The 26,828-nt window shown below is 39.8% G+C and overlaps 1 protein-coding gene across 2 annotated transcripts; it reads left to right on the top strand.

The window, feature by feature from the left end:
• The first annotated feature begins 321 nt into the window (after positions 1-321).
• Positions 322-7,107, top strand: LOC104216665 (probable pyridoxal 5'-phosphate synthase subunit PDX2). 2 transcript variants are annotated; one of them, XR_708562.2, is made up of 8 exons: positions 322-576; positions 684-811; positions 1,735-1,822; positions 4,478-4,551; positions 4,923-5,114; positions 6,268-6,365; positions 6,474-6,648; positions 7,022-7,107. XR_708562.2 is itself a non-coding variant. In XM_009766779.2 (7 exons), the coding sequence occupies exons 1-7, from the start codon at positions 525-527 to the stop codon at positions 6,595-6,597; spliced, it is 756 nt and encodes a 251-aa protein (XP_009765081.1). In that variant the 5' UTR covers positions 322-524; the 3' UTR covers positions 6,598-6,858. The 2 variants fall into 2 exon arrangements, 1 of the variants encoding a protein (XP_009765081.1); XM_009766779.2 differs by lacking the exon at positions 7,022-7,107 and having other exon boundaries at positions 6,474-6,858.
• Positions 7,108-26,828: the final 19,721 nt, after the last annotated feature.

Here is a 26,828-nt window from a genome sequence, read left to right as displayed (position 1 = left end):
ACTCCGAGGGGTTGTTCTTGCTCATAAATTATTCCAATATCCTCTTGAAGCATCATAGAGGCTTCTCGTCCTGCAATGTATACATATCACAATTAAAGCCTATTTTTCATCAATTAACCATAATATGTCATTGGAATATAATCAAGCGGAAGCATAAACAATAGCTAAATCACCTAGATTTTGCCTATTATCAATAATACTGCGCTTTCTTTTAACAATTACAATTTTGTTAAACTAAAATGCAGTATAATATGCGTTTTAGTTAGAAAGGTAACCTGTTTTTTAAACTGTATAAAGGTATTTTGAATCCAAAAATTTATTATTTTGGTTTCGAACTCTAACGTGTTAGGAGTCAATTGAAATCTTGTATTATGTTCCCAATTTTGATATAATATCGGCGACGGAAATCAGGACACGAGTGTTGAGTGTTGAGTGTTGAGTGTTGAGTGTTGTCATTCTTGTTAACACTCCCATCCTTTTCTCCGTACCCCAAAAACTCCTCAGCCGCCACTCTTTTTGTAAAAATGGTTGTGGGGGTTCTTGCTTTACAGGGATCTTTCAACGAACACATCGCAGGTTTCATTTTTCTCTTTAACTCATTTTCGTTGTGGTTAATTTTGTATGGCTCTTTGTTTTTCTCAGTGAAAGTTACTGTCTTTATTTACGTGGTGTTCTTTTTGTAGCTTTGAAAAGATTGGGAGTGAAAGGGGTGGAGGTGAGAAAACCAGAACAGTTGCAGAATGTGAGCTCCCTTATCATTCCTGGTGGTGAGAGTACCACCATGGCCAAATTGGCCGAGCTCCACAATCTGGTATATCTCTCTCTCTGTGTCTGTGTGTGATAGTGTCTTTTTATTGACAACGCATTGGCCTCATCATACATTGGTATTAATAGGTGAAAGACATGGCTCGTTGTTTTGTCTGGGTGTTTATTGAACCATGGTTAATTGGGCGGCATAGTTGAGAATTGTAAGTTGGTGTAGTAATAAGAATGATATATAGGGACGCAAGGTGGTGTGGTGCAGAGGCGGATCCAGAATTTGAAACTTATGGGTTCAGGATTTTAGCACTTTTAAGTTACTGGATTGTACATATTAAACGAATTTGTTAAGACAAATATAGAATTTGGACCAAAGTCACTGGGTTCAGCCGAACCCGCACCTCAGTGTCTAGCTCCGCCCCTGGTGTGGTGGAATTGTTAGAGTCTTTGCACCCTTAACTAGAGGTTTCAAGCTCCAGCATAGGAATGGAAAACATTTTGACTCTTTAGGGAAAAGAGGTGAGATTTAGGGAAATTGTAGTCTTAGAGAATTCGCATAACATGCCCCAACCAGTTCGAGGTTGGGGAATAGCAGAGGGACTGATTGAAACCCTTGACAAACTAAGGAATTATTGTTGTTGGATTTGATTTTTGGAGCATCGTGAGAGGTATTGAGTACAAAAGGTTGAATTTTGCTGGTTTTATGTTGTTTATTCAACAAAGGTAAAATAAAAGGATTGCATTTTGTGTCCGAAGCTACTTATAGTGCGGCTTTGTTTGTTAATTACTGACATTTGTTCCTACTGTCAGTATAGAATGAATTGTGATTTTACTAGTTGTTTGTTGTTGCATTGTCTGTTGGGATATCTTAGTGTAACTTTGGATGTATAGTTGCTTAATTGTACCAATTGGTATTAATTACCGTGCTTGGTATAATTTTTCTCCATGTTAGTTTAATCGTGTTTCTAATTGCAGTTCCCTGCTTTGCGCGAGTTCGTTCAATTGGGGAAGCCAGTATGGGGGACATGTGCAGGCCTCATTTTCTTGGCAAATAAAGCAACTGGTGGGTGTTCAACTCCATATCTTGCTGTACATTGTAGGGCAATTTTTGCAAACTGTTAAGTTGCTTATCTTCTTGATTTAATCTTATAATGCCAAGGGGTCATAATTTTTTTTAAAAATAACTATTTCATGGTCTATATATTAGCCATTTGTGTGTCTGTAGGTTTGAAATTGGCATATGCTCATAAACCATAGGCATTACTACATTGTATGAGTAAACAAAGCTTTTTAGTCAAGGATATTTTTCTGTTCTCTTTAAAGATCTATATTAGAGCTATTCTTTGCTATAATATCACATGAAAGCTAGTTGATCTGGTTAACTCGCTCATCAGCAAAGTCCTACTCGATTGACAGCCTTTCAACCACCCTTTGACTTTCCACCATGAGAAATAAATACTGTCATAAGATAAGCATCCTATTTTGACTACGATATGGTATTGAAGAATGAACAGAAATATTAAACAATATTAAATATCTCTAAAGTTGAAAATGGTGTATAATTTTTCTTTAAAAATGAATCTGAAATATATCGAATGACAGACTATCATGTCACTCTTTTGGTGTAGCTTGATACAACTTATATTGGTTAGTATGGGAAAAAATATTCTAATATAGGGGGGCATATAATTCTCAGCAGTTCTGATAAACTTTCCAGGATTCACCCATCTCTTAACTAGATTCTCCACAAAAAGAAGAAAGATAGTGACTCATTCTTTTGATATTCACTACTGAATTAGTAACTATTCACATCAATTCACAAAAAGGTGTTTCACCATAAAGCACACAACTTTTTCTTTTCTTGTCTGGAACACAAAAGCTACTGAGGTTCTGTAATTGGAACCACGGTGATTCAAGGTGTTAAAAGGAGACGTTATAGACATAAAATTACATGGAAGGAAGTTGTCTTGAAAGACTTAAAATCTCTTGGCATCCATGTAGACTCGACAAAAAATAGTGCACAATGGTAGAAAAATATCCATATAAGCCATAGGCGATGCCAATTGCGGGATTATGGTTGTGTCATATTATTACGTTATTTAGGTCCAACGTTCATCTAGGAGTCTATTAACCTTGTAGAGATATGTTTGCCAGTAGAAAATTTAGGCAAATTTCTAGTGTTGAGAACCTAAAAATTTGACTATTGAATTGAGACCGTTCTAAATGGAGCGACGTGGAGGATGAGGATCCATACATGATACAACCGACTTCAACTAGCTTAGGATCATGCCGTAGTTGTTGAAGGCAAAAGCTACTGGCTACATGCTCATCGGACCCTTGCCTAGGCTGCAAATCATTACAATCTAGTCCATCCATGTATGATTTCATACATTCCATGAACTTCGTTGGTCCTCATTTTTTCGGCGTCACGTCAACTGTTGATATAGACTTTGCATGCAAGGGCCTCATTGAACAAGCTAAGTCGATATGAATTTTATAGCGGAGGCAAAAACACTAGGAGATTTTTCCCACCTGTCCAAGTTTTGGTGGTTAGAGTTACCCGGTACCTATACTGGTGAGAAGTAGCAGGTATCATGTGAAATTAGTCGAGGTGCGCGCAAGCTGGTCCAGATACCACGGTTATAAAAAAACAAGAGTTTTGTCTTCTAAGGATCCTTCTGTGGAGCCGAATGTGAGATACCGGCTACTGATCTTACTCTTATTCAAAGCGAGCCTCCAAAAAAAAAAAAAACAGATGTCAACAAGGGTTGTCTTGACCAAAAAAAGAAAAGGAGTGGACACATCAACAACAATAGATGCAGGGGAAGAAATCCTTGCTCTTTGGACTAAGAGACTTTGCCATGGAAAGAGTAACAAGAGGAACGCCTTGACCTTCCCTTGTTCTTCCATTCAAACTATGTTGATAGATACCCCAGAGAAGATCATTCTCAGCACGTTAATGATTTGCTGCTTGCTGTGGTTAACATATTAGCTGTCTTTTGTTACCTTATGATCTGTTGGTATGCTAATTATGCGTACTACCTATTCTTATATTCTCGCATCATTTGTGCCTATTTCACATTGAAAATCAGCTATCTAATTGTTGCTGTCATGCATTCATCTATTTAAATAATCTGTATGTCTAATCCTTGTTGTGAAATGTCTTCCATTTTTTTGGGTTGGTTGCTGCTTTTATTTGTTCTTCCGTAATATTTGAAACCACTTCTGCAGCTTTCAAGAATTCAAATTCATTTATCTGTTCAAATCTTAAATTAGCCTTTTGAACACCCTATAAAGTCAATACGAAGGGAGTATCATCTTGAACCTAATTTACACTGAGAAGGATCAGGAATAATTTACCGTCTTTGAACTTTTCTGGGATTTTACTGCTCAGTTGTTGCAGTCTAATAAGACCTTCTTACTATGTGTTCTCTTTCATTGCTAGACTCAATAGAGAGCAGCATTTGAAAAGCTTCTATTTTTATTTCATCATGTCAAACTTTCACGTTAAGCTTTTACGTGTAAAGGAATAAAATATTGCCTTATCCAGATATCATGAACATTAGGAAATTTAATCCAAGGCACCTTTGAGTTTCACAACTTTTGAGAAATTGTGTGGATTGGTAATCAGAAATTCTTTTTGAATACCCTCTTAAATGCTCTTTATCATGTTGCGGCAAAAAGATCTTATGTCACATTTTTTGGCTTCTCTTCTCAGGCCAGAAAACTGGAGGACAGGAACTGATTGGAGGTCTCGATTGTACTGTCCACCGAAACTTTTTTGGGAGCCAGGTAAATGAGTGGTGCCTCCTCCAGGTCTCAATTGATAGCCAAAGAGGAGGCAATTCATTTGTATAGATAAATAAGAATTAATGCCATTTTTATGTAGTTGGAGGGAGGGAGGGATGGAATTGAAGCATACGCTACCTAAGGTTCCCACCCCTCACCGATAACTGGCATATGTGACGACTAGTTAACAGTCTATCGATAACTGAGAGCTTTTGCCAGACCCTAAATTAGCCAACCCTGCATTTTTTTTTTGTATATGATGAAGGAGTTGTGGTTGTTATTGCTACAAACTAGAGGGGAAAAGGGCTCAAAATTTTGATGAATGAGTTGAAATTGGTTTGTGTTATTAACTACAGTATACTTCAATTGAACAGATTCAGAGCTTTGAGACAGAACTTCCTATTCCTCAAATTGTAGCTAAAGAAGGTGGTCCTCCAAGTTTTCGTGCCGTTTTTATCCGTGCACCTGCAATCCTTGATGTAGGACCAGATGTTGAAGTGCTGGCAGACATTCCTCTCTCAGCCGTTGAAAATATTAATTCCAATAATGCTATTCAGAAGGAAGAGGTTTACTTTTGTCTTCCCATTAAGTGTTCCAACTGCCATATAGATACACTCCAGGAAATATGCCTACTCGCTTAGTTACTTGTCATAATATTTTGTTGAAGGGAAATATAATTAAATGGAAGATTTGTGTTTGCGCGATCTTGCTTCATTCGCATTTGATACTTGGATAATCTATAAATGCTTACGATAATAAAGTTTTAGGAAACCTTGTTCATTACTCTTTGGATGTCTCTAGATGTCACCATCCTGCTGCAACTTATCATGCAATGAAATTTAGACTTCTTCATCCAACTTACTATGTTTCACAAGAAGGCTACGTATATCTTCTATGGCTTTTACTATTTGATCATGCGCTTGTATTTCTATACTATTTGATTATGCACTTTTGTACAATTTACGGCTGCATGGGAAATGTACACATTAACTGTGGATTTCCAAGCTTAATAAAACCAAGTTTACTTTAGGGAAAACACATAAGTTGTCCCCTGAAGTTGTCCTGTAAAGTCATTTAAAGACTCCAATTTTACGGGCGACCTCTTACTTTGAGCAAGATAAGGGGGTTAAAAGGTCGCCCATAAAGATGGAGTGTTTAAATGACTTTTTGGGGACAGCTTCAGGGGGCAACTTATGTGTTTTCCCTTTACTTTTCTAGTCGCACCACTGTATAGTGTGCACCTGATACTATTTCTCCAAGCTTTTCTATACACATTAACATGTAAGTCGGCCTTAAATGTCCATGAAAATGTTTGTTAACAATATGTTATTCTTAAGTTGATCACCTGGGGAAGACTTTGTCAATTAGACTTGAATAAGCCTCATTTTCCTACGAGTTATAAAAATTGGTGCATGTGTAAAGAATTTCTGTTTCACTTCTACGTGTGTCAAAAGATTACACTAGCCTGTTAAGACTTGGGAAGCCTGTTTTGCCATAGGAAAACAATGAATATGCTAACACACTACAAATTAGTTTACAAACTCTGATTGGACAGAGTCTAATTTGTCGTAAAAGAGGATATTGATTACAATAAATTAAGTTCTGGTGAATTAAAAATGTATTTTTCACCGTTCATCTGTTGTTGTAATGCGATATAATCTTTTACTTTCCCCATTTGTTTATAACATCAGCTCAGCATGATTTCTTTTGATGCTTCAGGAGTCTAGCGAGTCAGAAAAGAAAGTAATCGTTGCTGTAAAGCAAGGGAACTTACTGGCTACTGCTTTTCACCCAGAATTAACTGCAGATACTAGATGGTAAGTGTCTTCTGCAACTAACATGAATGCTATCCACTCCCAATTTTATCAGATATTCCCAAAGGGACATGGTATCTACTACTATTATAGCGTCACTTTCTTTTGCAGGCACAGTTATTTTTTGAAGATGGTGCCTGAAATTGGAGAAGGAACTTCTGCTATTATCTCCACGCCCACCACAGATCAAAGCTTCATAGAGCGATCAATAATTGATTTTCCCATATACCAATAGCAGAAAAAGAAATGTTCAGAAAAGAAAAAAAAATGAAAATCATATAAAAAGGTCGAATGACTACTCGTTGGCATTGTTGGCTTAATTTATGTGTTTTCCCTTATTCTTGCTTTATTACTAATCTTGCATCCTAAATGCTGTCCATACTGGACAGAAAGTATCATTGATGCTATTCATTGTTGTACATAATAGTTCCGTACAGGATTATCTTTTTGTTTGCCTCCAGGATCTTAATCAGAAAGCAGTTTTTATGCACTAAAACTTTTCTAGCAAATTCCTGCAGCTTTCCCATTATCCAAGCGCATTGATAAGAACATCGTTGATATACTTAAGTTTGAGTTAGTTAATGGTTATACTTGTTTACACATTTTATAGACTCAACTCCTGCGTTGTAAACGTTATTATTATTTTTTTGTTTTTGCAGTTGATAACTTTTGAAATTGGGTGGCTTTCTAAGCAGGGAAAAGAAGAGCAACTGACTTTTTAGTTCAATTTGTATGGAGTACTTTGCGATTCTGTTACGTACGTACAAATGGCCAACTTGTCCATTCTGAGATCGTTGATCCAACTGTTATTTTTTAGATTACTATAGTGTTCGAGTTAACTTGCGTGCACAGACTATTTCACCAAGTATTTGTTACTCTTTAGCTACTTAAGTAACTTTGCTCATCAAAGCTTAGACAGAGGGCCTATCTACTGAGGTCTAGTTTAGCGAATGCAGACGGACGAGCTGAGGTCGAGGTCAAAACGAAGTACGGTCTAGTGGCGAGGAGTCGCTCAAAGGGGAGACCAGTACCGAGGTCGAGTAGATAGCAACGATTGCAATTGTTAGAATGTTCTTGTTATTGTGAATAGGAATATTCTTTTGAATATTCCCCCGCATTATACTTTTTTAGGGGTTTCTACGGATATGCTTTATAAATAGGAAGAGAGGAAACAAAGGGGGATTGGGAACTTGGGTGAAAGAACATCTTGTAAAGAGTTGGCTATCAGGAATAAACAAAAAGCTTATTTTGTCTCTCTTGTTTGGTTCTATCACATAATATCCCTCTTTAGCTCACAAGATCCAAGAACACATAGTCCACTTCATTTGTCTGCTATCACACGTTGTAGTCAGAGGAAAGAATCATCCATTTCATCCAATATTTGGGTGATAAATTCCTTCTTATTATATTTAATGTCATTTATCATATTTATTGCATGTTTCATCCTCGTATTAATTACTAGTCATTGAGTATTAACTCAGCATTTGTTGACTTGGACACAGGCCCATACTGTCTAAGTTGTTTACTTTCGGATCTAGAATTTATTACTTTTAACTTGGATTCACCTCTTCTCTATTTATTAAATTGGTTTAACTAAAAGGGTTTAAAACTTTTTTGGTCAAATAATTTGACGCCGTCTGCGGGGAGATTCCTAGTTAAAAAGTTTAGTTTCTTCTAGATAAAAAAAAAACAAAAGCTCCATTTTTCTTGTTTGCACAAGCTAACAATGGTAGGAAAAGGAGAGGAAAGACTGAAAGCAGTGATGGGCGTCACTACCAATCTCCTAGGCACCATCAACGAGGTGGACAGGGAAGACGAGGAGAATGTGACGCCGAGCGCCTCACCCAGGCAAAATGATTCACCCCCTCCTCATGGAAGTGTAACCGCTTCACATGAGAAGGGAGCCTCCACGTCCACGACGAAAGAAGCGCCGCCCGCAGTGAAAAAGTTATTGGAGGCATGGCTAACAAGGTACCCTAAGCAATATACTCGATAAACCCGCTCAAGGGGTGAGTAGAAACACTGCACGAGTTGACACCCCAATAACCATCAATGAGCAACACGCCTCTCCCCTAACAGGTAACCCTCACACCGTGGTTGATGCAGGTAACGACGCCCTCGTAGCCGTTCTAAAAAAGATGGAAAAAATGGAGAATGAGAATAAAGCGCTCTGTGACCAAATGAGGGAGCACCAAGAAAGAGTTAATAAGATACCAGACGCCCCGAAACTCCTGCCAAAACGGGACGTCAGCCGGTTCGTGGAACAACCATACAACGAGGAGGCAGCTCGACATGCCATACCCAAAACTTTCAAAATGCCACCATATATAAAAATATACAACGACACAACGGACCTTGAAGACCATATCATTCATTACGTCACGGCGGTAAAAGGTAACGACCTCTCGAAAGAGCATATACCGTCGGTGCTGCTAAAGAAGTTCGGCGAAATGATGTTCGAAGAAATGGCCGACAAGTTCGTCACCGCCCATGCCGGGGCCAAGAAAGCATAAGCGAGAGTGAATGACATATTCGCCGTCAAACAATCTCCTAGTGAAGGACTCAGGGACTTCCTCGCCCTTACTGTGCCGAGGTTAGGGCAGATGAAGACGACCTCAACGATCCGACCCAATGGCTAATGACAATCCAAATGGAATTAAGGAAAGATCGTTAGAATGTCAGCCGAAGAGATCCGCAGGCCCACGCCTCAATCGGGAAAGGAACCAACATTACAACAAAGCGACCATCCCACTATCCCCCGCCAAGCCAAAGGGGATTCCTGGCCACAAATGGGAACTCACTGAAACGAAAGAGGTATGCCTCCATTGTTATCTGCTCACAATTTTTGTGTGTCTCCTTCAGAAATAGTTTACGCCCTGGAGAAGCTCGGTCCCAAGGTGAAATGGCCACAAAAGATGAAGTCGGGCCCAAATTCTAGAAAGTCGAATGCCCTCTACGAGTTCCATCAGGAACGGGGCCACAAGACCGAAGATTGCATAGCCCTACGACAAAAAGTAGTGAACATGCTCCACTAAGGATATTTAAAGGAGTTGATGAGCGACCGAGGGAGAGCCAATTTCTCCCGTTGACGAGAACCACATCAAGGCCCCCCAAAGCCACCCTTCCCCGCCTGCACCATCCAAATGATCATCGGCAGAGGCGATGAAGCAACAATCAACCATGTGAAATTCACCACCACACACAAATTGAAGCGGCCGATCACCCATGAACGGTATGATGACCTCGAATATAGTATCATCTTTGATAAATTAGATACCCACGGTTTGACCTTTCCTCATTTCGACTCTCTTGTCATTACTTTACGAATTTCAGATACCGATGTAAAAAGAATCATTATAGACGACCGGAGCGGCGCGTGTATTATCCACCCCCGAGTTCTCACAAAAATGAGACTCGAGGTTAAGATAGTACCACGTTGCATAACACTAACAGGTTTTAACAATGCAATTGAATGAACCTCCAGAGAAATAACATTGCCCGTTCTGACCGGGGGCGTCACCCTAGAAACAACATTCCATGTCATGAACCAAGACACATCCTACAACGCCATTATAGAGAGACCCTGGATACATACCATGAGGGCCATCCCGTCCAGTTTATATCAAGTCATCAAGTTCCCTACCCCATGGGGAATATTCAGCATCCGGGGTGAACAACGCACAACTCAAGAATGCTACTGCATCGCCCAAGATTGCATATACACTCAATAGTTAAGAGAGGAGGGCTCAAGAGCATAGAAATTACCAAAGTCGGGGCCCGATTCCAACAAACAAACAGACATCATCAAAGACCCTGACATCGTGGAAGCCACAGGGTCAATAGTGGAAGACCTCAATCTCGTCCAGCTAGACGAAAGAGACTACAACAAACAATCCTACATCGGCCACAAACTCACAGAACCAGGTAAATTCCATAAATTTTTAACTGATAACGCCGATCTGTTCATTTTCTCCCATATAGATATGCCAGGGATCCCGAAAGACATTGCAACACACAAGCTGAATGTCGATCCACTCTACTCACCGGTACGACAAATCAGAAAAAGGTTCAATGCTGAAATCAACGTGGCCGTCCACGAAAAGGTAGAAAAATTGCTCGCTAAAAGTTCCATTCGAGAGTCAAAATACCCCCAATGGGTCGCTAATTTGGTCATGGTGAAAAAGAAAAACGTGAAATGGCGCATGTGCGTAGACTTCACGGACCTAAACAAAGCCTGCCTGAAAGACTCCTTCCCGTTGCCCCACATCGATCAACTCATCAACGCAACAACAGGACACGAGTTATTAAGCTTCTTGGACGCCTACTTAGGCTACAACCAAATCCTCATGGAGGAGGAAGACCAAGAAAAAACCAGCTTCATCACACACCAAGGGACGTACTGCTACAAAGTCATGCCGTTCGGGTTGAAAAATGCAGGGGAGACCTATCAAAGGATGGTCACCAAGATGTTCAAAGAGCAGCTCGACAAAATGATGGAAGTCTATATAGACGATATGTTAGTCAAATCAAAATAAAAGAGGACCACATCGACCACCTGAGGAAATCCTTCGACATACTCAGACGATACATCATAAAGATGAACCCTGAAAAGTGTACTTTCGGCGTGGCCTCGAGAAAGTTCCTTGGCTTCGTGGTGTCGCAGAGAGGCATCGAGGTCAATCCCGACCAAATCAAGGCTATAGAGGAATACCTGAAATTTTGGCCAACAAGAAACAAGTGCAGAAGTTGACCGACCATATAGCCGCCCTATCGAGGTTCATCTCACGGTCCTCTGATAGATGCCAAAAATTCTTCAACGTTCTCAAAAAGGACAATGGACTCCACTGGAATTCCGAATGCGTCAACGCCCTAAGAGAACTAAAGGCATACTTGTCCTCACCCCCATTACTCTCCAAGGCAAAACCAGGCGAATGTCTCTTAATCTATCTGGCCGTATTCGACGTCGCAGTAAGCGTAGTTTTGGCCCATGAAAGTAAAGGTATGCAATCTCCAATCTATTACATTAGCAAAACTAGGGTCGATGCCGAAACGAGGTACCCCCACCTCAAAAATCTGGCCCTGGCATTAGTCGTAGCTTCATGAAAGTTGAGACCCTATTTCCAATGGCGCCCCATCTCGGTGGTCACGACCTTCCCCCTAAGAAGCATCTTACATAAACCCGAGCTGTCGGGTAGATTGGCCAAGTGAACCATCAAATTAAGCGAGCACGATATAACATATCACCCGTGAACGACGATAAAGTCACAAGTACTTGTAGACTTCGTCGCCAAAATATCATCTGAGGCCGAGCAGGAAGCCGCCCATACCTCTCCTAAGTTACTCGACCTATGGGTCCTGTACACCGATGGTGCCTCCAATACAGTAGGATCCGGACTGGGACTCGTGCTCGAGGTCTCAACTGGCGAAGTCATTCTCTAGTCCATACGGTGTCCCGACATAACTAATAATAAGGTTGAGTATTAGGCCGTAATTGCAGGATTGAAACTAGCTCTCAAGTACGGAGAACGACGAGTCATCCTCCGATGTGACTCACAACTCGTCGTCAACCAAGTCACAAGGACTTTCCAAATAAAAGAACAAAGGCTACAAAAATATCAGGCAGAAATTCATAAGCTACTGCCCGAGTTTGACGAGTTCTAACTTAACTAGATACCCCAAGCATAAAACATCAAAGCAGATGGCCTTGCCAAATTAGCAGTGGCCACCAAGAACATAAGCGGAAAAGAAAACGTGGTCACACTCCTCCGTTGAGGTACGCACTATAAACTTGATTTGGGACTAGCACAATCGTATTATATCATATTTACAGGACAGAGTGCTCCCACCCACCAAAAAAAGAAGCCAAGAAGCTTCGAATGCAGGCGGCTCGATACAGCATCATCAACCATGCACTATACAAAAGAATGTTCGGTGGTCCCTTAGCAAAGTGCTTAGGACCAAACCAAACTAGGCGCATCCTCGAAGAAGTACACGAAGGCCACTGCGGAGCATATACTGGTAATCGATCCCCCGTTAGATGCCTCATACAGGCCGGCTATCACTGGCCCACCATGAAAAAGGAAGCCACCGACTTCGTCCGAAAGTGTGAACAATGCCAACAATACGCTCCAATGATCTACCAGGCGGGCGAGCACCTCCACTTCGTCACATTGCCTTGTCCATTCATCAAGTGGGGGATGGACATCGTCTGACCCCTTCCAGTGTGGCGAGGTAATATACGATTTCTTTTGATTTTAACTGACTATTTTTCTAAGTAGGTAGAATCAGTTGCATTCGCCTAAATACGCGAACATGAAGTAATCACATTCATATGGAGAAACATCATATGCCGCTTCGGGATCTCCAAAGAAAGGACCCCAGTTCACAGGAAAAAAGACCGCCGAATTCTTCGAGAAATGGCACATCAAGCGAATACTCACCACGCCATATCATCCCTCAAGTAACGGTGAGGCGGAATCCTCCAACAAAACAATACTGAACACCATGAAGAAGAAGCTTGAGGACGCCAAGGGACTGTGGTCAAAAATGCTACTGGAAGTGTTATGGGCATACCACACCATGCTAAAAACAAGTACAAGAGAAACGCCATATTCACTAGTCTACGGGACTGACGCAGTGATACCAGTCAAAGTCAGGGAGCCAAGTCTAAGATACTCCAACGAGAGCGTACCAAGTAACGATGAAAGCAGAAAGCAAGACCTCGACAAAACAGATTAATGCAGAGACATGGCCTATGTAAGAATGATAGCTCAAAAACAACAAGCAGAATGGTACTACAACAAAAAAGCCAAAGTCAAACCACTCAAGGTAGGGGATTATGTGCTCAAAGACAAAAAAAAAGCGAGCAAAGACCCGCGAGAAGGTAAACTGGGAACCAATTGGGACAGACCATATAAAATCACAGCAACAACAAACAAAGGGTCATTCCAACTAGAAACAATGGAGGGAAAACTACTACCAAACAATAGGAATGTCCCCCACCTCAAATACTTCAACTTCTGAAGATGGACGTCCTCCAAGTCGTACTCTTTTTCCCTCACCTGAGTTTTATCCCAATTGGGTTTTCTCGGGGATGTTTTTAATGAGGCGATGAAGGGGGCGTCCCGGAGTTTAGGTATTTAGTTCATCGCCCTGCCTATCGACTACTTCTCTAGGACGAGCGACGAAGGGACTAGATATACTGGGACTCCTCGAATGTATGTACAGACCGAAAAGAAATGTAATATTCTCCGATGAATAAACAAAGCAGTATTTCTTACACCTCTACCAAATTTGCACATCACACCAATGTAAAGGCAATATACATTCGACCTCGATCGAATTAACTTACATTCGACCTTGCTCGAATCAATACACATTCGACCTCATTTGAATCATTCTACATTCTACCTCGCTCGAATTAACCTACATTCAACCTTGCTCGAATTAACTTACATTCAACCTCGCTAGAATCAATATACATTCGACCTTACTCGAATTAATTTTCATTCGACCTCGATCGAATCAATACATATTCGACCTCATTCGAATCGTTCTACATTCGACCTTGCTCGCCTACATTTGACCTCACTCGAATTAACTTACATTCGACCTCGCTCGAATCAATATACATTCGACCTCGTTCGAATCATTCTACATTTTGTTCGAATCATTCTACATTCGATCTCGCACGAATTAACTTACATTCAACCTCGCTTGAATCAATATACATTCGAACTCGTTCGAATTGTTCTACATTCGACCTCGCTCGAATTAACTTACATTTGACCTCGTTTGAGTCGAACCGAAAGCCAGGGACTTTCTCACAAAAGAACTCACAAAAAAGAAAGAAAAAGAAGAGCTAGAAATACACAACAAAAGAGAATTGTTTCATTTCAATCATTCCATTCCAATACATTTTTACAAAGGGCGGGAAAGACGCCCCCACAAAAATAGTAAAACACTAAAAAGCAAAAAAAACTAAGTACAAAGACTTCACGCTGCATCATCCCCCATCAACAACGTCACCGACATACTCATAGTCGTACCAAGGGTCAGAGGCAAGCCCATATATGGCGTCTTAATCATCGTCTCCTTCGGGCGTACCGGGATCATAACCACAGGCGTCACGATATGCACGTGCCTTGACACAAACATCCTCAAATTCCACCTCGAAAATCTTCCCAGCCGTCTGTTGTGCCCACTTTTTCCTTCGCAGAGTCCAGGTTTCGACATTCATGGGGAACAACTCATTTCCTTTTGGGAATTGGGTATTTGAAGAGTCACCACCTAACGGATTAAGGTGCGTTAGGGCACATAGGGCAATTAACTCATGTAACAAGTTTGCATTACCAGAGATTAGGGTAAGGGCTCGAAATAACCTTGAGAGGAAGGTGTTAGGCACCCCTCGCGGTCTACAACGGCGGGTCCTGACCGAACTTAATTATGTGAATTAGTCATTTAACAAGTAAGCGGTCTAAGAACACATTTGCAAGTAAAAGTAGTTTATGCAGTCTAAACACATATACAATCAAGAAAGTTTAGATGGTCTAAGCATACGTAAATTAAGGAGGTTTGAACAGTCCAAGCACACATACATAAACCAAGGAAGTTTAGGCAGTTTAAGCACACATATGTGAATTGGAGAAGGGAAGTCCTAAGTTGATTAGCCTATAGGATCAATCTATACAATGCCCGGTAATCCTCATCAACTAGAAGGGCTACACGTGACATTAGCGCATAAGTCATCATATCTTTTTACTATACATTACCCTCCCCTTAGTGGTTATATAAGTGAGTTTAATTAATGAACTCTAAGCGTGTTTTACTCGTCCTTTCCTTGTGGTCATGGAGGCGTTTAGGACCTCTATACTTAGGCAGTTCTAGACACTCCTAAGGTATTTAAAAGGTAAAATCTAAGCGACAACAAAAAACACGTAGGACTGTCAAATAGGGAAGCAATTAGGGGCTCATGTTTGCCTCCACACATAAATAGATACGTAGCACGTCTCAAACAACTGATTTTAAAGAAATTTAGAAGGCCCTAGAACATGATATCTAGATGAACATCACAAACACAGAATATGCAGCATTCGTTTAAAGGAGAAGTGGCAGAATCCTAATCAGCTTGACTACTGGTTTTATAGCCTGTTAAACCTGTGCAACTTTACAAATAAGCAGAGTATAACTCTACAGTTATTAGGCCATTAATTACCTAAGGCTTGCCTAGGTATAGGCTGTGCGATCATAATTCTAAGAGCTAATTGAAATAACTTGAAGTTGTCCAATCCTATATGCATGCTAATCTAGACGACTAATATTATAAAACTGATTTCATGCATGTTTACACTAGGATATGATATCTATGTGTTGGACTATTTTTAAAACCTTTTATAGATAGTTATTCATTCAAACGACGTAGACATGGTTTAGAGCCAATGCAAACAAAGTCCTAAATCAGGATTTCTAATGCACAGAGAGATGATCATTTTTATTAAGCCTGATTATAGCAGCAGTTTAATGACATGATTTCCAGGTGATAATAACTTATGCAGAGTCAGAGAAAGAAGTGATGAACTTATAACATGTTTCTAATATGCAAAATATAAATGCGAGTGTCCTAAGGCAGGTTTTCTAATGCAAATATTATAGACTTATGACATGTCTTGATGCAAGCAACATAGCATATGGGCCTAAAACATGATTTCTATCCTAACATAAACTCAAAGCAGGATTTCTGTTGCAAATATATATAAACTAAGAGCATGACTTCTACTATGTATCAACCTAAAGCATGATATCTACCCAGTTTCCCACAAACATCATATAGGAACCCTCCCCTTTTACTAATCACCCCAACATCCATTTACAAATAATATTATTACAGACCGGGATCAAATGAATTACATAAGTAAATGAAACTATATTATAGGGAGCCTAAATCAGGCCCAAAGTAAACCTGAGAATGCCAGGCCTTCAATAGAGTCTCAGAAGCCAAAGATCTCACAACCAATGGTGTATATCTTGGTGTGTCAGAGTTCCATAAGGACCTCAAGGATCTTGGGCAGTGCTTACACCAAGACCTTTCATAAAATAGGGATTGGTTATGTGCAGTGTGGAAGGGCCAACCCTGGTATGCTAGAGTTTAGAGAGATCTCAGGGATCCCTAAGCAGTACACATACCAGAGGGGCAGAACTTAATAGTCTAAGAGTAGGGTGAGAGTGTTTGACATAATGTTGAAAGACTTAGTAAAAACAGTTAGAAGTGAAAAGATTCAAAAACAGTTCTTAAATATACTGGGAGTGACCAGTTTTGAGAAGAATGCTAGGAGTAGGAGCAGTAGTTTGAAATCATTCTTTGAGGAAAGCATACTCAGCAAACAACCCAATTAATCATAGAATACCCAGATTCACTTAACAAGCAGACTTACAAACAAAGGGTGAAGGGGGTTGGGAAACATATAAGGTTGAAACCACATAAATAGGGAAACTGATATAGCAAATGTCCAGAACAACTAGGAGTCTGCTGAACAATCTAGTCATGGTGATAGATAGTTAAGACATAGATAAAGAATGTAACAGAATCATGTTGAAAACAAAGATGTGTTGAGCAGAATTGGACACAATCGGGACCAATTGAATGAACTAGAAAACTAAATAACTAACATAGTCATACTAATTAAAGGGAGGGGTAAGGGAACTAAGTAAACATGCTGGACAAATATCAAAGAAATAAATGAAGTTAGTCATGCTGATTACACATAAGGTGGAATTTAAACATGCTTAATAACAGTAAATAGAGAAATAAATTGAATAACTAATGCAGGAACAAGCATAGATGTATAGGCATAGAACACATCAATGTGAGTTTTAAAGTCTAACTGGAGACATACCAGTTAAAGAAGAGAAATGCAGAATATAAAAACAGGTGCAACTCCACTATCTAGAATTGGCTTTCAGCCGGCTAGACAAACAATCAATACAAGCAGCAAAGAAAGAAGAGAGAGTTTGAATGTATGTGTGTGTATTTGAACAGTGTGTTCGTCTGTTGAAGGAGCAAAATGAGAGTGTATATATAACACTTTAGGGAGTAAACAAATAAGGTAAAGAGAATCACAGTTCAGTTAATTAGAAGCAATCAACCAATTATGGAATCAATTCCAATTGAGAAATCCGGAAAAGGCTCCTTTAATTGGGGAGAGTCAGTTAACGGTCAGAACTGGGACTCAAATAAGGTAATAAATCAACACCATACCATATAAGGAGTCCATCAAATCCCCAAACTATTGATAACTAATTAAGGCAAATATAGTTAGTCAAAATAGGGAGACACGTAAAGATTCCGGAAAATACTGATTTTAAAAGGAAAGAATTATTCAAATTCCCTAAATAGAAATCAATTAAGCAAAAGAAAGTCCCAAAGAATGCTGGATTTAACAGGAAAATCACTCAAATCCCTAAATAGAATCAGTTAATACCATTGGTTCACAGACATAAACATAATAAATGAAAAAATTGAAGAAATCAGTGTTACCATCAGAAACATCTAGGGTTCGAGCATACATACGAAAATTAATCAAACACATAAAGAGATGACTAGATTAAATATTTGAAAGTAGAAAAAACCTCTTGAAGAGAAGTCTGGGAAGAACCCTAATTTGAAAACACTTAAGGTCGATTGACAGTATAGAAATCAAAGGACCCTTAAAGAAAACAGCCATGGAAACTTGAAACACTTCAAATAGGCAGGGATTCTGAAAACAAATAACAAAGAAACCAAAAACCCTAGAATAACATAGTGTTGAAAATCGATTAACAGTAAGGAAGTAAGAGAACCTTAAAGAAAATCAATGATGAATTCAGGATCGCTCTAGATCTACAAAGATCTGAACCGATTCAAGTCCAAACATTAGGTTTTTGAAGAAAAAAGGAAAGGGTAAAGGGAAATCTGGTCTTGAACTAGAGATTTTAATCGTAAACATTGATAGAAAAAGCACTCATAGACCATTGATGGACTTTCAGAGGGTCTTGAACAAGATGTGGACTAGTTCTCTTCGAGATCTTTCCATGAAATCACAAAAACGAGCAACCAGGAAATGTAGGAGACAAGTAGAAGTCTCAAACAACCATGGGAATCCATGGATCGAGTGAGGATCAGAGGGATTAGGGCTGGTTTTGGGTAGCGGCAGCTAGGGTTAGGTTTAGGTCTCAGAGAGAGAACTGAAGAGATGAGCGAACGAGGGCGGCGAAGTGTGGTGAGAATGAGCTAGGTTAGAGGGGGGTCGTTCGGAATTAAAAAGGTAATAAGCGATAATGGTCGTTGATCTCTGTGATCAACGGCCAGGATTTAGAGGGTTTGGGGCCGGGTTTAATTTGATTTGGGCCTGGGATGAATTGTGTTAGGGACCTGGGGGTTGAAATTGGGTTGTTCAATTAGGCTAGATCCGAAAATAGAAGGGCTATTTATTAAATACCCAAGTAATTGAATAAAAGTTATTTTATGAAATAATTAACAATGAGAAAAATAATTGTCATGCATAGAAGTGCTTTAAAATATTTATTCACTATTTTAAAAATATAATGGACCAATTCCTGGTAAAATAATGCAGTGATGTATGCATGGGCTATAATTGCAAAATTATTGCAATTGTAACCAAAAGGTTTAAATCTGACCATTTGTGAAATAATTTGAACTTAATATGGCTATAAATAGCAAAATTAAATCAATGAAATACTAGAATAAATTAATTTTAAAATATAGAAATTATGAAAAAATATCCATTGATGTTAATGCATAGTTTTGAAGGTATATATGCACTTTAAAAATATTATAGGGAAAAATTGGGTATCAACAGCTGCCCCTTTTTACCCGGAAAGAATGAAAGAGTTTTCGGGTAAAGAAATGATGGCCAATTTTAACCGAATGGATGTGAGGTCGGACTCTGGTCTTTGAGCTGCAATATAGAAATTGCGAACTCTGGCCAATTTTGACCGAATGGGATCCCCCTGATTTTACAGGAATTAGGTCATGTGTAGTACTAGATCCACCGGTGAATGAAGCCGATGATGTTGTTATAGGAATGGTAGCCAATGTCGGGAAATGTTCTTTTATGAAGGATAATGTCGGATGGAGTTATGATTTTGGGGTTGGAATGTATCAGATGTGTTATAGGGTAGATAGCTGGATGTCACGAGGTAGGATGGGCAACTGACGAGAATCGGTAGTGAAAATAGTATGAGCGGAAACCAGAGCGAAGGTTGCTCCTGTTTGAAAAAAACAACGGTTACCTCCGGGACCACCTGCAAACTCAAAATATGATGCATTCAAGTACGTAGGTTACTACAAAAATTTAAAACGTGATGCAAATTTCCTTTGGACCATTAAAGATTGTCTTTGGACGGTGCGGATGTCGTCTTTAGACCATGATGTCCTGGGCCATGAATTATGAGATAAGAGATTCGCAGGCCATGAAAATGGTGCCTCCGAACCATAACGCCTTTGAATAATGATATGCAAATTTGAGAGATCCTCAGGTCATGGCATGGTGTCTTCCGGCTATGAGGATGATGCCTTTGGACAATGACGCTTTCAGACAAGTTGGCGATATTTTAGCCCATGAGATGTAATAATATGATGCTAAAATCAACAAGACAAGGCTTAGTCTTGTGAGGTTGAGGGCAGAGCTTAGCCCGAAAGAGGAGAAAATAGATAGTGCTGGAATATAGCAACATTTATGCAAGGAGGGACAATGCTTAGTCCCATGGGAAGGAAGTGCTTAGCCTTATGAAAATATAGAGGCAGGGATTAGCCTCCTGCAAGATGGAGACAGAGCTTAGTCTCATGCAAGATGCGGGACAAGGCTTAGTCCCATGCAGATGGAAGGCAGAGCTTAGCCTTATGCAAATATGGAGGCATGACTTAACCTCATGCAAGTATTGAGATAGAGCTTAGTCTCATGCAAAGAGAAGGAAGTGCTTAGACTAATACAAATATGGAGGTAGGGCTTAGCCTCATGCAAATATGAAGATAGAGCTTAGTCTTATGCAGGATGCGGGACAGGGCTTAGTCCTATGCAGACGGAAGGCGGAGCTTAGCCTTATGCAGATATAGAGGTAGGTCTTAGCCTCATGCAAGGTTCAGGATAGGACTTAGTCCCATGCAAATGGAAGGCAATGCTTGGCGTTATACAAATATGGAGGCAGGGCTTAGCCTCTTGCAAGATGGAGACAGAGCTTAGTCTCATGCGGGATAGGGCTTAGTCCCATGCAAATGGAAGGCAGCGCTCAGCCTTATGCAAATATGGAGGTAGGGCTTAGCCTCATGCAAGATTCGGGATAGGGCTTAGTCCCATGCAAAGAACGAATAACAAATAATAGAATGTTTCTTAGCTGGACATATGTTCGGTGTCTGGTGGCCTAATTGATAGTGATTTCGATATATATATATATATATATATATATATATATATATATATATATATATATATATATATATATATATATATATATGTGTGTGTGTGTGTGTGTGTGTGTGTGTGTGTGTGTGTGTGTTTGTGTGTGTGTGTGTGAGAGTGAATGCTACTGTTACGTCAGAAGTGCTTGCGCTCAAAGAAAAATTGTAAGATTTGTAAGGGGAGGTTGGTCTGTGCCTTTTGTCTGCTGGCTCGGCTCCTCCGCTCTAGAGGCCTTGTTTGAGTTTCCCTGGGTAACACCTGGCTGTTATAGAGTTTTCAAAAATATGAAATTATTGGTGAAAATAAGAGTTATTTTTAGAAAACATAGTGAAATGTCAAGTGATTTTTAGATGAACTAGTGACTGTAACATATTTCATAGACATTGCAGCTTTCTTGTGTTAGAATTTTGAGGGTTCCCCAATTTGGTAGATGATCCTTCGGCCGTTTGCGAGTGACGGAACTTGTTGAACCTTCTTCAGAATTTTGAGAATCCCAGTTTCTTAACCAATTTCTGACTTTCTAGCATGCAATGGCGTTGGCTGAACTTGCTCCAGAATTTTTAGGGTCCTCCTCAAAATTCTGCCCCAATTTTTGATCCTGGGGGAAAATGGAAATTTTATTATGATATGACCGAACCTACATGGCTGCCTACGTATCCCATCTTAAACGGGAATCAAGTCAAGCGTAGTTCAATTACATCAGATAAAGGAATGTAAATAGTCTAAACATAGTATCTCTTGACTGCGTCTGAATTGATTGGTTTTGGCCAGACTTCTCCATTCCTTTCTGCAAGTATGAGTGCTCCTCCTGTTAGCACCCTGTGAACCATGTAGGAACTTTGCCAGTTGGGAGAGAATTTCCCTTTGGCTTCCTCCTGATGCAGGAAGATTTTCTTTAGTACCAAATGTCCTGGTGCAAACTGCCTCGGTTTGACCCTTTTGCTGAAAGCTCTGGACATTCTATTCTGATAAAGCTGACTGTGATATACTGCGTTCATTTTTTTTCCATCTATAAGGGCCAACTGTTCATAGTAGCTCCTTATCTATTCTGCATCGCTGCGTTCGGCTTCCTGTATGATCCTTAAAGAAGGAACCTCTACCTCGGCTGGGATGACAGCTTCGGTACCATAAACCAACATGTAGGGGGTTGCCCCAGTTTATATGCGAACTATAATGCAGTATCCCAACAAAGCAAAGGGTAGCTTCTCGTGCCATTATTTTTGGTTTTCTACCATCTTCCTTAGTATCTTCTTGATGTTTTTATTGGCGGCTTCTACGGCTCCATTCATCTGAGGTCTGTACGGTGTGGAGTTCTTGTGCTTGATTTTGAAAATTTCACACATGGCCTTCATCAGATCACTGTTGAGATTGGCAGCATTATCAGTGACAATGGACTCGGGAACTCCGAATCGGCAAACAATACAATCCTTGACAAAGTCTGCAATGAATTTCTTGGTTATAGCTTTGTATGATGCAGCCTCTACCCATTTTGTGAAGTAGTCAATGGCTACTAGAATAAACTTGTTCCTGTTTGAAGTAGTGGGCTCGATAGGACTGATGACATCCATTCGCCATGTGGCAAATGGACAAGGTGAGCTTGCGGCATTGAGCTCATTTGGCGGTACTTTTATCATATCAGCATGTACTTGACATTGGTAGCATTTTCGGACATACTGGATGCAATCTTGTCTCCATGGTCATCCAAAAATAACCGGCCCTAAGTATTTTCTTGCCCAAGACAAAACCATTCATATGCGGGCCGCAGGTCCTAGCATGTATCTCCCCAAGTAGCTTAGAAGCCTCTTTTGCATCGACACATCTTAGCAATCCCAAATCAGGATTTCTTTTATATAAGTTTCCTCTGTTGTGGAAGAAGTGATTGGACAATTTCAGAATGTGCATTTATAAGTATGGTTCGCATGCTCCGGGTATTCTCCTTTTACCAAATATTCCTTTATGTCGTGAAACCAAGACTTCCCGTCTGTTTCTTCTTCAACATGGGTCCACTGATTATGAATTCTCACTAGGATGGGATCAATGAAATTCTTGTCTGGATGTTGTATCATGGATAACAAAGTGGCCAATGCATCGACAAACTCATTCTGAATTCTGGGCACATGCCGAAAGTCTATTTTCGTGAACCTTTTTCTCAATTCCTGTACATGGTGCAGATATGGAAATATCTTTGAATTCTTGGTGGCCCACTCTCCTTGTACCTGGTGCACAAGCAAATCTGAATCACCGATTATCAGCAGCTCCTGAATATTCATGTCGATTGTCATGTTGAGCCCTAGTATGCAGGCTTCATACTCTGCCATGTTGTTAGTGCAGGGAAATCTGAGTTTAGCAGACACCGGATAATGCTGGCCAGTTTTCGATACCAAGACGGCTCTAATGCCCACTCCTTTGAAATTTGCAGCTCCATCAAAGAACATCCTCCACCCGTTGTAAGCTTCAGTAATGTCCTTTCCTACGAATGACACTTCTTCATCAGGAAAATACATTTTCAAGGGTTCGTATTCTCCCCCCACGGGATTCTCAGCAAGATGGTATGCCAATACTTTTCCTTTGACCGCTTTTTAAGTTACATAACAATATCGAACTCACTTAACAGTATCTGCCACTTGGCTAACTTCCCAGTCGACATGGGTTTCTGAAATTTATACTTCAGGGGGTCCATCCTGGATATAAGGTACGTGGTGTAGGCACAAAAGTAATGCCTCAATTTCTAAGTTGTCCAGGTCAAAGCACAGCAAGTGCGTTCCAGCAGAGAGTATCGTGCTTCATAAGGTGTGAATTTTTTACTCAGGTAGTATATGGCTTGCTCCTTTCTCCTTATCTCGTCATGTTGTCCCAAAATGTATCCGAAGGCTCCATCTAATACAGATAGATAGAGTAGCAAAGTTCGACCTGGCTCTGGTGGGACCAAGACCGGTGGTGTGGACAAGTACTCCTTGATTTTGTCGAAAGCTTTCTGACAATCCTCGGTCCAGCTTGTTTTGGCATCTTTTCTCAACATCTTGAAGATGGGTTCACATATAACTATAGGTTGTGCTATGAAGTGACTGATATAGTTGAGGCGTCCTTTTTGCTCCTAGGTGGCGGTAATTCCTGAATAGCCTTAACTTTGGACGCGTCCAGCTCGATCCCTCGACGGCTGACAATGAATCCAAGTAACTTTCCTGCGGGAACCCCGAATGCACACTTTATGGGGTTCAGTTTTAAGTTGTACCTCCTTAACCTGTCAAATAACTTTCTCAAGTCCGCTATGTGATCTGCGGCCCTCTTGGATTTGATAATGTCATCGTCAACATACACCTCTATTTCTTTTTGTATCATATCATAGAAGATGGTTGTCATGGCTCTCATGTAAGTAGCCCCAGCATTCTTTAGACCGAATGGCATCATCTTGTAGCAGTATACCCCCCATGGTGTAATAAAAACTATTTTCTCTGCGTTTTCTTCATCCATCCAGATCTGGTGATAACCCGCGAAGTAATCTACAAAGGGTTAGAGTTCATTCTTAGCGCAATTGTCGATCAGGATGTGTATATTTGGCAGTGGAAAGTCATCCTTGGAACTTGCTCTGTTTAAATCTTGATAGTCAACACATACTCTGACTTTCCCATCTTTCGTCGGAACTGGTACAATTTTGGCTAACCAGGTTGGGTATTTAACTACCCTGAGAACTTTGGCTTTGATCTGCTTAGTAACTTCCTCCTTGATTTTTAGGATCATATCTGGTTTGAATTTTCTGAGTTTTTGCTTCACCGGCGGACACATGGGATTGGTAGGCAACTTGTGAGCCACTATGGACATGCTCAAACCGGTCATGTCATCATATGACCATGAAAAGATATCCTCATACTCCTTCAAGAAACGAATGTACTCCTCCTTCTGTCGATGATAAGTGAATGCTTATGCGAGTCTCCTTGACGATTTCGGCGTCTCCCAAATTTACTGCTTTGGTTTCGTCCAGGTTGGACTTAGGCTTATTCTCAAAGTTCTCAACCTCTTTGACAATCTCCTCGGGTATTTCATCTTTTTCATCCGAGTCACTATCTTTATATTGCGTTGCCTCATTACATGTCACAGTCACCAGTTTATCAGAGTAATAATAACATTGTAGAAATAAAGGTGTAGAAGATAATAATGAATAGTAAATAGCAATGCATTGATTAAAACTGAAAACATCCAAAACAAGTACGGCTCGATGAATCGAGCAATTATTTTGAAACAAGTGAGTCTTTAAAACAAAATTACTGAAAAATATCTTAGATGCCTAACATGGCTATAGAAATAAAATTAAGTTGATTGCCAAGCTACCCAGGGACTCGGCGGGCTCGGGATGGTGTGGCAGTCCAGTTCTTGAGAACAACTCCCTTCTCCACAGTCTGAATATTGAGGCCTTCTTCCTCCTCCTCCTCCTCCTCAATTATTGCACTGCAATCCATGTTTTCGTCCTTCAGGAACAGATTCCTCAGCCTAGCTAATGCTTATTCTTCTGTAGTTCCCCATATTTTATCAGCTTGGTGAAAAGTCTGACCCAAATGTGGCACTGGTTGCTCGAGAGGGTAATAAGGTCCACGCCATAGAGGCGACCAATCATCATACTCTTTCCATGTATACTGGTATCCGAGCCCGAAGGTAGTACCATGACATTTCGGCTGTATTGGTTTGGTGATGCCTTGGACATTCTTCCCAAGCCCTTTGCCGGGTTCATACCCAGACCATGCTAGTATGCTTTCTATTTTGTTACTCCACCATTTGTCTTTCTCAACAGCATTAACACATTCGATGTGATGATAGGTGTCACACCTCCTTTTTACCGCGCCCGCGGGGCGCGTGGGGAGTTTTCTCCAATTGAACGACAGTCGAAACAGGATTTATTTAATTATTTCAGAGTCTCCACCTGGGAATTTTAAGGCGTCCCAAGTCACCGGTTTTAATCCCTGAATCGAGGAGAATATGACTCTGTTTATTATTCTGCGAACCAGAAATCCTGAGTAAGGAATTCTATTAATCTGGAAGAAGGTGTTAGGCATTTCCGAATTCCGTGGTTCTAGCACGGTCGCTCAACTGTTTTTATTATTGGCTTAATTATCTTGATTTTACTAAATACATTTTTTATTGCATGATTTTACTACCGCTTTTACTTATTGTTTACAATTATATAAACGAATTACGCGTACGTATATTCGTATTATATACCTTTCATAATTACGGGGGATCATGTCACGCATACGTGTACACAATATAATTGACCATATTATGTCCTTTATTACAAATTCATATGTTCGTGATTTAAAATAAAATTATGAACGTCATCACCCTTATATTTAAACAGTGAACTGCACATCCCGGGTTATATGAAATTATTTTAACATTTTTGGAGAAATCTTTTTTTATTAAATATTCGCTCGAAATTTGCGCGTACGCATAATCCGGATTTGCTTTTAAAAATATAATCAGGGTACGCGAACGCATCCGTAATTGCGAAAAATCTTTGTAATAATATTATGGATTTTCCACAAATTGTTTATTATAACTACACATTTTATATGAAAATCCTGAGAAATTCACATTCAAGGGATGCCTTTAAATTCTTTTAAAAGAATTCACAATTTATTAAATGTTGACCGTCGATTATAATTTCCGAGTATAAATTATATTCATCCACACTATTCTGATTCAAAGAAAAGAATAAAAATATGATTAATACTGTTTTTAGCAAATACAACATATATATATGCCAAAGAATGAATTGTATATGAAACTAACAAGAATGATTTATGAAGGGAAGAAATATTTTTTGAAGAATTTTTATTATTTTTTATTTAGTGCAAATTCTATTTTTACTTACCATTGATATAAAGTATTGCAATTTATGCTTGTACACCTCATTTCATTCTCATATACTTGCTTTTAATCTAATAGGCCTAATTGTTTGGTTAATTTATTTATGAGGGTAAATAGGCATCAAGTTGATAAGAAAGGAATTATTATACAAGCC

The sequence above is a fragment of the Nicotiana sylvestris genome, chromosome 11 (genome assembly GCF_000393655.2).
Source record: "Nicotiana sylvestris chromosome 11, ASM39365v2, whole genome shotgun sequence".
Lineage (NCBI taxonomy): Eukaryota > Viridiplantae > Streptophyta > Magnoliopsida > Solanales > Solanaceae > Nicotiana > Nicotiana sylvestris.
The sequence above is the reverse complement of the archived record's forward strand: the minus strand, read 5'-3'. Positions and strand labels throughout refer to the sequence as shown.